Genomic DNA, 12,286 nt, shown 5'->3' with positions numbered 1-12,286 from the left:
CAATAGTTAGAGATGGCTGTCTAAGCCGTGAAGTGGCTTGAGATCACCAGTGAAGGAGTATGGATGGAAAACAGATTGTATTGAGTCCTAAGACACGCAAAGGTTAGAGGCTTCAATGAGGAAAAAGCAGCAAAGGAGTCAGAGTAGGAGTGGTCAGGGATAGGGGAGGAACACCAGCAGTGACTGAGGAGTTTTGGAAGCCTCCGGGACCATATGTCAAATAGGAAGTTAAGTGTCAAATGCTGCTGATGAATCAAGGAAAATGAGAATTAACTATTGGTGACCTTGACAGGAGCAGTTTTAGTGATGTAGTGGGGACAAAAACCTGATTGGTATGTGGTTTCAAAAGACTTAGCTGATAAAAGACTGGTGTCTAAAATGTATTTCAAAATACTCAGCAATAGGAAAAAACTTTGAAGATCAGAATACCTCTCTGAAGAAGATACACCGATGGCAAATAAACTGGAAAAATGTTCAACAGTGTATGTCATTAGAGAAACACAAAATAAAACAGATACCACTGTGCAACAGTTGTTCAAGTGCTAAGTCATGTCTGACTCTTTGTGACCCCCATGGACTGTAGCACACCAGGTTTCCCTGTCCTTCACTATCTCCTGGAGTTTGCTCAAACTCAGGTCCATTGAGTTGGTGATACCATCCAACCATCTCGTCCTCTATCACCCCCTTCTCCTCCTGCCCTCAATCTTTCCCAGCAACAAAAAGAATTGCCAAAACCCAGAAGCTGGCAACACAAAATGCTGGTGAGGACGTGGAGCAACAGGAACTCTCATCCATTGCTGATGGAAATGCTAAATGTATAGCCACTTTGGAGTGTGTTTTGACAGTTTCTTATAAAACTAAACTTACTCTTACCAGTGATCCAGCAATCATGCTCTTTGGTATTTACCCAAAAAAGTTGAAAATGTATACATGCACAAAAACCTGCACATAGATATTTATAACAAATTTATTCATAATTTCCAAAACTTGGAAGCAACTGAGATTTCATCTTTAGTAGGTGAATGAATAAATAAACTGTGGTACATCCAGACAATGAAATATTATTCAGGACTAAGAAAGAGATTATCCATTAAGCTATGAGAAGACATGGAGGAAACTTAAATACATTTCACTTACTAAATGAAAGAGGCCAAACTTGAAAAGGCTACCTACTGCAGGATTCCAACTGTATGACATTCTGGAAAAGGCAAAACTATGAAGATAGTAAAAAGATCACTAGTTGCCAGGGGTTAGAAGGGGCAGGAGGGTTGAATAAGTTGAGCACAGAGGATTTTTAGGGCAGTGAAACTATTGTGTAAGATACTATTAGGTTGGTGCAAATGTAACTGCCATTTTGGACTGTGAACTTTAATCTTAGCTAGGCTCAGGCACATCTTTATTAATCAAAATAGGAACCATTACAATCAACATAAGTTTGCCAATGAGAAATGTTTGTTTATTCCTATAGCATAAAAATCCATGCTTCAGGAATTGAGGAACTCTTGGAAAGCATTTTCTGCCTCCTGCTGGTTATGGAAGCATTTTCCCTGCAAAAAGTTGTCAAGATACTTGAAGAAGTGATAATCAGGTGAGTATGGCCAGTGAGGCAGAACTTCATAGGCCAATTTGTTCAGCTTTTGAAGCATTGGTTTTGTGACGTGCAGTCAGCTGTTGTGGAGAACTGGGCCCTTTCTGTTGACCATTGCTGGCCACAGGCATTGTAGGTTTTGGTGCGTCTCGTTGATTTGTTGAGAATACTTTTCAAATGTCATGGTTTCACTGGCATTCAGAAATCTGTAGTGAATCAAACCATCAGCATATCACCAAACAGGGACCATGACCTTTCTTTTGGTGCAAGTTTGGCTTTGAAAAGTGCTTTGGAGCTTCTTCTCGGTCCAGTCACTGAGGAGGTTGTCACCAGTTGTATAAAATCCTACTTTTTGTCTCATGTCACAAGCTGATTGAGAAATGGTTCGTGGTTGTTGCATAGCATAAGAGAGGATGACCCTTGAAAACTTTTTTTTTTAATTTTCAGTCAACTCACGAGGTACCCACTTATTCAGCTTTTTCACCTTTCCAATTTGCCAAATGCCAAATTGCCAAATGCCGAACGACCATAGATTAGCTGATGTTGAGTTCTTGGGCAACTTCTCATGTAGTTGTGAGAAGATCAGCTTTGATGATTGCTCTCAATTAGTAGTTACCAACTTCTGATGGCCAACCAGTGTGCTCCTCATCTTCAAGGCTCTTGTCTCTTTTGCAAAACTTCTTGAACCACCACTGCACTGTACGTTCATTAACAGTTCCTGGGCCAAATGCGTCATTGATGTTGTGAGTTGTGTCTGCTGCTTTACAAACCATTTTGAACTCAGAAAATTTTTCGAATTTGCTTTTTGTCTGACATCATTTCCCTGGTCTAAAATAATTATAAAATAAATGACAAGTAATAAATCATTAGCAAAAACATAAAGGAAGAAATACACATTAAAATGATGTATAACAACCACATTTATTTAAAATTGTATTCCAGTATCAAATGGCAACTTTCAGCAATGCAAAACTTCAATTACTTTTGCACCAACCTAATATAATGATGCATACATGTCATTATATACATTTGTCCAAATCCATAGAAGGTACATCACCAGAAGTGAACTCTAAGGTAATCTATGGACTTTGGGTGATAACGATGTTTTGATCTTGGATCAGCATTGATAATAAATGTACACATGTATGGGAGCAGAAAGTATATGAGAAATCTGTCGACCTTCTGCTCCATTTTTCAGTGAGCCTAAAATTACTCTAAAAGAGTAAACCTATTTAAAAAATAAATTATTACAAAAAAGAGCAAGAGGAGAGATTTGGCATATCCACAGAATGGAAAACTACTAAGCAATAAAAAGGAGTAAACAGCTGACAGGTACAATGACATGGATAGTTCTCAAAATAATTGTACTGAGTGAGAAGACAAATTCACAAAAGAACACATACTGAATGATTCCATTTACATAAAGTTCTAGAAAATGCAAATTAATCTATCATAATAGAAAGACAGCCTCAGCAGTTGTCTGAGGCCAATGAATGCCCTAGAGAAGGAATTCAGAGAGAAGGAATACCAATGGGCAAAAAGAAACTTGAGGGTGATAGATATGTTTGCTATCTTGATTGTGGTTGTGTTTCATAGGTATATACAGAAATCAAATTGTGTCAAATTATACAATTTTTTGTTTGTTTTTTGGCCATATCTCACCTTTTGCGGGATCTTAGTTCCCCTATAAAGGATTGAACCTGGGCCCTTGGCAGTGAAAGTGCCAACTCCTAACCACTGTACTGACAGGGAATTCCCTCTACAACTACTTGACTTACCATTTTTAAGATTTATCTCTATGGATTCAAGTATCTGTAGCCGATTTATAGCAACTTCAATATTTCATTGTGTAATTATAGGCCAATTTTCTCATTGTGCTCTAGATGACCATTCAGCCTTTTTATAGTTCTTCCCCTATACAGATATAGCAATGAACTTCCTGTAGTTGTGAATACATGTGGGAGGGGATCTCCAGAGTAACTATACTAATAGGGTGGACTTCCTGGCTAGTAGGGCTTGTGCTAATGACACAAGCCCTACTGAGTGTTTCCTGTTGTTGAACTTTTCACTGGCACATTTTTAGAGGCTCATCACCAGCTTCTTCATGTTAGAAAAAGGAGTGAACTGTTCACATGCCTATGTTATAAATGAGAGAGACAATGATCTGCCTAAGCTAGCTTGGAATGGAACCATGGTGTCAGATATTCTCATGCTGCTGCTTTTGCTCCACTGTTACGCTCTCTCCTCCTTCACTTGGGACCTTGTAACATTCACCTGCCAACAGTTAGTGTTCTCAGTTACCACAAACTCCTGAGAACTTGACGAAGCCTTATTCTGAAGCAGAAATTTTATCCTAAGAGCCACCAGTCGCTTTAGCATTTCTTCTGACTCTATGAAATGCATTCTAAATTTATATCCCTGGCAGTATGGTTACAGTTTTAAAAATACAGGATTTGCCTCTAAAATGTTCTTTGGTATTTCATTGACTGTGAGTTCATCATACTCCACTGTGAAGCCTTATATGTTTCTATATATAAGAACTCTCCCAAGCTGAGAGGCAGGTTTTAGTGCTGAGGGGCAGGTTTCTCTCAAAGAGAAGAACAGAGCAGAAAGCACAAAGAGGGTAGCAGGCTGGGCACTGCCTCAACAATCAGGAGCATTGTGTAGTCACAACCTCCCTTTGTCACTAAGCAACAAGAAATTGACCTGCTGAGATGCTCATTCTCAAGAAGTAGCCTTAAAAAGACAAAAGGAAACTCTACCTTTTCTGCTCGTTTCCGGAAAGATGCAAAGTGCTTTAGTAGGCTCCTGGGTAAGAATGCACTTTACAATTAATCCTAGACCCTGGCCCTGGGGTAGTACCTGAAATTTGAATGACTCATGGGAGTAAAGTGAGAAGGGTTTTATCTAGCCTCCAGGATAGAGGAGGACCCCCCAACTGCCCATTCCTGCTCTGCTATTCTGTGGTCCCCCTAGAGCTGACCTATTCTTCCTGACACCATGCCCCCTTCCTTGTGTCCTCGTTTCATGCCTGGATTAGGTGATCCTCTTAGTCCTCTTGCCACCCCATTTATTCCCAGTCTTTTGTTTGATCTTCCCAAACTTCTGTAGTGTGACTGCTCTCTAGACTGGGAACATCTTGAGGGTAAAGACTTTTCTCTTCTAGCCCTATGTCCCATGCCTGGAATACAGTCAAGGCCCAGTAAATACTGCTGAAATAAATTGAATAGAGAGGAAGGTCTGACAGTAGTAGAAGGATGGACAGACAAGTTGGATGACCCAAGCCCTCAGTGGGATGAAAAGATAAGAAGCCTATTTTGATGGCCAGAGGCCAACTCGGGACAGGTTCTTTCTGCTCACGGCTGTGATTGTGGAGTGGGCTAGACACACTATCCTCTCCAGGGAGCATTGAGAACTATGAGGTCGGGCCACAGGACTTCCGTGGCAGGACATGGTCAACCATGTTGTCAGCCTCATGACATCAGTACAGTGCAGCTTCTTATACCCGATAAGTGCTCATTTCTGTCTTCTGCCAGTCCTTGGCTCTGAAATTCTCTCCAAAATTATCCACTTTTGGTGAAGTACTTCCTTCGGAAAGTTCATCCCTTGTTCCAGTTTCAGATGGTGCACTATTCACCCCAGAATAGCAAAGTGTGTGACAAACAAGTGTTCATGACTTTGTCAATAGGTGCAGAATATGGATCAATTTAATCTTTGCTCTTCAGGGACCTTTGACCTTTATTAATGCAGGGAGGACAAGGAAGGGAACTTCTCAGATCCCCCGGAAAGGACCTCACCACTAGATAGTGTCCCTGTTCTCAAAACTCTGCTCAGTGCTTCCTAAGTCACCCCAACTCAGAACCTATCTGATTCCCTCCATTACTGAAGTCTTCCCTTGCTCTTCGAATCCATATTCCTAATCCAATCCAGGCCCTGTCCCTCCCTGACCACCTCACTTCTCTTCTACTTGCTCACAGTCTTTTAGTCAATAAGGCCTTTTTTTGTTGTTGTTTTTCTCCCTCTCTCTCTTTTTATTTTTTGGTTCTTCCAACACAAGTCTCTCTCTGTCTTCTGAATCTTTGCACTTGCAGTTCTCACACATAGGATGCTCTTTGACTGCTCCTTATGTGGCTGATTCCTCCTCACATTCAGGTACCAACCCCATTGTCATGAGATGCTGTCCCCTGCTGCCTGCCACTCTCGATCCAGTCATCAGGTTCTTTCTTTCCTGACTCTAGTCAGTCTTACTTCTTCCCTAGAAGAAAGGTTCACAGGAGCCAGTGTCTTCCTGTCTTTTCACTGCTGCAGGTTGCCAGCCCCATATTAGGATGCTCTGAAAAAAGAGAGAGACAGAGGAAGGAAGCTAGGAAGGAGAGGAAGGAGGGAAGGGAGACAGAGAGAGGAGGAGAGAGGGAGGTGAGAAGAAGGAAGGAAGGAATCCTTTGCTTACACACACAACCCTCCTAGGTTGCCCAGCACGGCTGAGGCCAACTATTCTAATGAAGGATGGAGACTTTCCTCTGTTGGCTCCTCTCCAGGGTGTCCCTCCTCCTCTCATTCTTTTTATTCTGTCAGGAAAGCCCAGGAAAGGCTTCTGGCCTGGGAGGTCTAAGACTTGGGAGGGGGCTTTGGGTGGGATTCACCCTCAAGCCTGCCTTGTTACAGCACAACAGTGGCTTCTATGGGCACTACAGAGGCCAATTCAGGAGTGACAGTGCTCGAGCATACCGCTTTGCAGCCAAGCCCCAGCCTCCAGCAGTGTTCCTGCAGCGCTGTCAGGTAGGAAGCCGTCCTGCAGGCAGCTGGGCCACATTCTGCTGCTCTCAGGCTGTAAGCCCAACCACAGCTGAACTGACACCCGAGGCCAGCCTATCCCCAGGACTTGCATGAGGCCTGGGCCCTTGTCCCTGAAATGTCAGATCTCCCCCGACAGATAGGGTGCATAAGAGCCGGTACTGGGCTGGACAGTGCTGCTCAATGCTCCTTCTAAATGGAGGAAGGATCAGGGCCAAGGTGGGATGGGTGATCATGGAGTGAGAGCCTCCAGAACCCAAGAAGTAAGCCTTGAGTTTTGCAGACAACTGTCCTTCAGCATGAATTCCTTGATGCCCTAAAACTCAGTGGCCTAGCTCACAGTCAGCCTCATAGTCCAGGGGCTCAGGAGTGAGAAGGAAGCCTCCTCTGGTCAGGAGAACAGCAGTATCCACCCCTGTGGGCTTCCTTAGTGGCTCCGATGGTAAAGAATCTGCTTACAAGGTGGAAGACCTAGGTTTAATCCCTGGGTAGAGAAAATTCCCTGGAAAAGGGCAGGGCAACCCACTCCAATATTCTTTCCTGGAGACTCCCATGGACAGAGGAGCCTAGCAGGCTGCAGTCCATAGGGTCACACAGAGTCAGATACGACTGAAGCAACTTAGTTAGCACACTCGCATGTACACGTTCACCTCCACGTGTGACCAAGGAGGACTGGAAGGGAGTGATGGCAGAAGTGGCCTAGAGTGGCTGGAAGAGGCTTCCAGATAACAGGAGAGGGATGCCGGACTCCTATGCCCTCCATGCTTCCAGGCCTAGAGACAAGGAGAGAGCACTGAGCATCAGTCAGTGTCCCAACAGCAAAAAGCCCACTCTAAATGGGAGCACTCAGGAGCGTATACATATAAAAAGGGGTAGGTGTGGGGGCTTCAGGGAAAGGCAGTCTCACAGGGTGGTAACAACCAAGTGCTCAGTACTGCTGGGTCTGAAGGAACAAGGGGAAGGCATGGCTTCTAGAACCCAGGAGAGGGTGGTGTGGAGAGGGCCATCCTGAGAGAAGTGGTAAGACACAGGCAGGTGAGGGCTGGCCTGAAAGGGAGCCCGGAGAAAAAAGACCTCCTCCCTCTCCTCCATCTCCTTTCCGGCTTCCTTTCAGGTCCAAGGGAAGTCAGCCTGGTGAGAACTGAGTTCATATCAGACTCCTGGGAAAGAGCAGGGTGGAGGCAGGACCTGGAGGTGTGCCTGGAACCTGCTCCGCCCACTGCAGCTTCTTGCTTCCCGGCCTCCAGCCAGGTCCTACTCACTCATCCATCTGGATTCGCTACAAATTGCTTTCCCAGGCCAGGAGCAGGGTCTTGGAATCTGCCATGCTGCAGAGCCTGAGCTTCCTCGCCTGCTCAGTTGGAAGGGCTGTCTGTCACTGTGTACGGAGCCAGGCCCAAATGCAACTCCAGACTGCTCATCTGAGGCCACCTCCCAGAGAGAATGATGAGCTCTGGGTCCCGCAGGGACAGAGGCAACCTGGGCACGTCCTGCTTGGTGTCTGTAGTAGTCCTCAGTGGTAGCTCCCATCCCAAAGACCTGAATGTCCTCTCAACCTGTCCCCCCAGGAACAGAGTAGGGGACATATTTGGGGACCTGTTTTGCTTAAAGTCAAGACTTGTTATATGTTGGCATTTTCATCAACCCCAAATAACATGATCTATGTGTCTTGGGCTTTAGGTTGTACAAATGCCAGGTTTCCTGACTCTAGGTCTAAAGCTGTTTTAATTAGTGGAACTGCTCTGGGAAGGTGCACATTTTTTCCCCCTTATTTGCTGAGAGATACCAGGTGTCAGCTAGCTGACTGCAGCTATTCTCGTTGAAAACCTTTCCAATATGTGGCATCCATTTACCTTTAGTTTGGGGCAGGTATGAATTTTGTCATTCAGATGCAAGAAAATTCTTTTTTCTTTTTACTCTTTTTTTCTTCTAAACCAGATTAATTTATTTCTCGCCTTCACCTGCCTGACTCTTGGGAAATGTAATCCTGGGCTTATTTGTTCTCTGGGTCAGTCCAGAATGCCAGGGGCTCATGGTTGGAGGCAGGTCCTGTGGTACCGTGATTGCTGTGTGTCCCTGTCTCTGCCCCATCCCCACCACACCTCAGTCTGCTACAGAGCCCCCTCCCAACTCAGTACCCCCCTAATTGCACACTGTTCAGCCTCCACGGGGCTCTTAGCCCTCCCACAGGCAAATACTGGCCCATCCAGGAAACCTGCTTCTCTCCCAAGGGCTCTTCAGCTTGCATCCGAGCCCAAGCCTGGCCTGCTCAGAGCCCATGGGCTTTACTACCTGAATGGAAAAGGAGCCCTCGGTGGCCTAGAAGCAAAGATGCAGGTGAAATTCTCCTTGGGGACAAGAATACTCTGAACTGCCTGGGCGGAGAGGAAATGACTGCACTTTTCACCAGGCTCCCACAGTTGTGGGAATAAAACTCAAGTCAGTGGGAGTTGATAGATTATCCTGTCACTGTAAGAATAGTGAGTTTCCAAAGTCAGAGCTGCCTTCAACAGCCGAGGCATCCACATTCTAGGGCTGTGTACAGTCTCATGGCTAAGGATAGAGATGCAGGAAGAATTGGGGGAGCAGTTGGAATATACCCCAGATCCCCAGATCTTTTAATTGAAATTTTTATTGAGATTACTGTAGATTCATAGGCAGTTGGAAGAAGTTGTAAAGAGAGATCCCTTTTATGATTTGCCCAATTTCCCTCAGTGGTAACATTTTGCAAATCTATATTAGACTATAACCACCAGGACATTGACATGGATGTAATCCACCTCTCTCATTCAGATTTCCCATTTGTGTGTGTATTAAGATCTATAAAATCTTGGAATTCCCTCGTGATCCAGTGGTTAGGACTTCATGCTGTCACTGCTGAGGGCCCGGGGTTCAATCTCTGGTTGGGGAGCTAAGACCCCACAAGCCATGTGGTGCATCAAAAAAAATCTATAAAATCTTTTATAAAAATAATTTTATTGGAGTATAGTTGATTTACAATGTTGTGTTTCTGCTGTACAGCAAGGTGAATCAGTTACACATATACATATATCCACTGTTCTTTACATTCTATTCCCATATAGGTCATTACAGAGTATTACTTATAGTTCCCTGTGCTATACAGTAGGTTATTTTTTAAAATAATATTATTCTTTAAAACCATTTATTTATTGGACTGTGCTGTGTCTTAGTTACAGCATGAAAGATCTTATTTAAAAAAAAAATCTTTGATCTTCACTGAAGCATGTGAAAGTGCAAGTCACTCAGTCGTGTCCAGCTCTTTGCAACTATACAGTCCATGGAATTCTCCAGGCCAGAATACTGGAGTGGGTAGCTGTTCCCTTCTCCAGGGGATCTTCCCAACCAAGGGATCGAACTTGGGTCTCCCACATTGCAGGTGGGTTCTTTACCAGCTGAGCCACCAGGGAAGCCCATGAATACTGGAGTGGGTAGCCTATCCCTTCTCCAGCAGATATTCCTGACCCAGGAATTGAACCAGGGTCTCCTGTGTTGCAGATGGATTCTTTACCAGCTGAGCTACCAGGGAAGACCCTCACTGCGGCATGTGGGATCTTTAATTGTGGCATGGGAACTCTTAGTTCCCATGTGAGATTTCATTCCCTGACCAGGGATTGAACCCAGGCCCCCTGCCTTTGGAGCTCAGAGTCTTAGCCACTGGACCACCAGGGAAGTCCCTGTCCTTGTTCATTGATTTAACAGCAAACATGTGTTGAGCACAGTGCCAAGCTCAGTGCTGGAGTTACAGATGTGAGTAAGACAGACCTTACCCATGAGGCACTTGTGTTCTAGTCAAGGGCATCAGATGATGAATAGCAGCATATATAGTCAAACAATATGTTAGAAAGTAAAAAATGCAGGGTTGGGGTGATGGAACTCTAGTGGTCAAGGAAGGCCTCCAAAGTAAAGGGTGAGAGGGAGTCATGGCCAGCCAGGAGAAGAGTCCAGGCAGAAGTAAGAGGTAGTTCAAAGGTCTGAGGTGGAAGTAGCTAGTGTGTTTGAGGAGCAGTGAGGATACAGTGTGGCTGGAGGTAGTGAAGAAATCAATATCATATGGGTCTCATGGACCACTGTGATGACTTTGACTTTTATAAACATGAGGAGCTACTGATTTTTGGCAGCCAGGAGTGTGATCTGACTTACACATTAAGAGTTATTCTACCTGCTAAGAGGACGGTTGGCTGGAGGGGCAAGGCTGGAGGCAGGGGCAGCAAGTGGGAAGCTCTTGCAGTATTCAGGCATCAGAAGAATGTGGCTTAGACCAGAGAAGGCGGTGGCCATGATGAGAAGCAGTCTGATCTGGGTACGTATTGAAGGAAGTATCAATAGGATTTCCTGGCACACTGGATTCAGGGTGTGAAAGAAAAGAATCAGGGGGCCTCTGGGGTGTTTGGCAAGGTCTAACTAGGGTCGCGGAGAGTCGGACATGACTGAGCGACTGAACTGAACTGAACTGAACTGCCATGACCTGAGCTGGGGGAGGCTGTAGGTGGGGTGGTTTTACGAAATGACCCAGAACCAAGACATGTGTTTGGAGATGTCCGTTAGACATTTACATGGAAATATGGAGCAGGCAGTTGGCTAATTAGTCTGAAGTTCAGAAGAGAGCTCAAGCTATAAAGAGAAATGTCAGTTTCCAGGTAGTATAATATTAAGGGCCAAGAGCCTGGGTCACTGATGAGAGAGTAAGGGGAGAGAGCTGGAGCCTAGTCATGAATGATCTAGGGTTAAAGGCCCAGTGTGAGACTTAAAGCACTGCCCCACTGATGAAGGATGTCCAGTAAGATGCCTCAGTCCCTCTCTCAATCAGAGACCCCAAAGGCTTCTGCTTTGGGGGCAAGTGCTGGGATGAGATGTTCCAGGAATAAGCTGTTGCTTTAATTTATATCTGCCCTTTCAGTGTGTTGGCAGTTTAGGGGTGGTGGCTCCTGGCAACTTCTCTCCATTATGGGACCTTCAGGTAGCATCTTAGGGACAGCTAAGCATCATTTTCCCCCATTCACCCTCTTTCTTTCTGTCTTTGAAGGAGGCACCACAGCAACACTTCTTCTCCAAGCATGACAACCGCACTTCCTTCGACAAGGTGAGTGCTGAAAGGAGGAAGGAGAATGGGCAGCCCTCCAGCCTAGGTTGAAATTGAGGTAGGGTGGAAGGGATAAGACATGGTGGGCAGAGCAGGCTCCTTTATCCAGAGTGTCTGTCTGGCAAACAGCCATTCCCCAAACAGAGGTCCCTCTTCTTTGGCTTCCTCCTCAAGTTTGCCTGACAATGTGCAAATATCCTAGGGGCCACTGACTTTCTGGGGCTCCATTCGCTCTGGAATGGAAGGCATGGCTGGGATATAGCTCAAAGAGGCTGGGGTACAGGCCAAAGAGGCTAGGCATCACCAGGCCCACTGGGGTATAGAAGGGGCCCAAGGAATCACCTGGTGCCAAGACTGTGGGCCAAAGGGCCCATACCGTTGAGAAGGGCCCCTACTGCCTGCTGCAGGGAATCGGAAGGCGGAAAGACTTGGAGCGCTTGTGGCAGCAGCATACCTTCCTGCGCTGGGCATCCTGTGAACTAGATTTGCGCCAGCCGCGGCCCCTCGAATCCTCCTACCAGACCGAATTCCGGTCAGGGCCAGGACTCACTGACCTCCCCCAGCGCCTTGTCCACTTTGTGCAGATCCAGCCTCTCCATGTCAACACCACCTACCAGCAGAATTTCTGCCATCCATCCCAGGGTGGCCACTGTGGCAGCGACAATGTGGGCCCCCAGACCCCAGTCACCAACACACTGCCTAACCTCCCGGGGATCCCCAGACCCAAGCTGCTGCAGCATTATCTTCACGCTGGAGTGTCTGAGTGTCTAAACTGGTCCAGAACATTAAACAAGGATGGCTGA

General features: G+C 45.7%; 1 protein-coding gene across 1 annotated transcript; it reads left to right on the top strand.

The window, feature by feature from the left end:
• The first annotated feature begins 5,039 nt into the window (after positions 1 to 5,039).
• Positions 5,040 to 12,286, top strand: CIMIP7 (ciliary microtubule inner protein 7). The gene is made up of 4 exons (XM_088831674.1): positions 5,040 to 5,072; positions 6,164 to 6,367; positions 11,427 to 11,483; positions 11,870 to 12,286. The coding sequence occupies exons 1-4, from the start codon at positions 5,040 to 5,042 to the stop codon at positions 12,284 to 12,286; spliced, it is 711 nt and encodes a 236-aa protein (XP_088687800.1).

The sequence above is a fragment of the Moschus berezovskii genome, chromosome 24 (assembly GCF_049115385.1).
Source record: "Moschus berezovskii isolate FMDL1 chromosome 24, NW_MosBer_1.0, whole genome shotgun sequence".
In the NCBI taxonomy this organism is placed as follows: Eukaryota; Metazoa; Chordata; class Mammalia; order Artiodactyla; family Moschidae; genus Moschus; species Moschus berezovskii.
Note: the sequence above shows the minus strand (reverse complement) of the source record. Positions and strands in the feature narration are given on the sequence as shown.

Coding starts and splice junctions, on each gene's coding strand:
- CIMIP7 (XM_088831674.1), top strand. CDS start 5,040: ATGGTCAACCATGTTGTCAGCCTCATGACATCA. Junction 6,368..11,426: donor TGTTCCTGCAGCGCTGTCAG/GTAGGAAGCCGT, acceptor CTGTCTTTGAAG/GAGGCACCACAGCAACACTT. Junction 11,484..11,869: donor ACCGCACTTCCTTCGACAAG/GTGAGTGCTGAA, acceptor ACCGTTGAGAAG/GGCCCCTACTGCCTGCTGCA.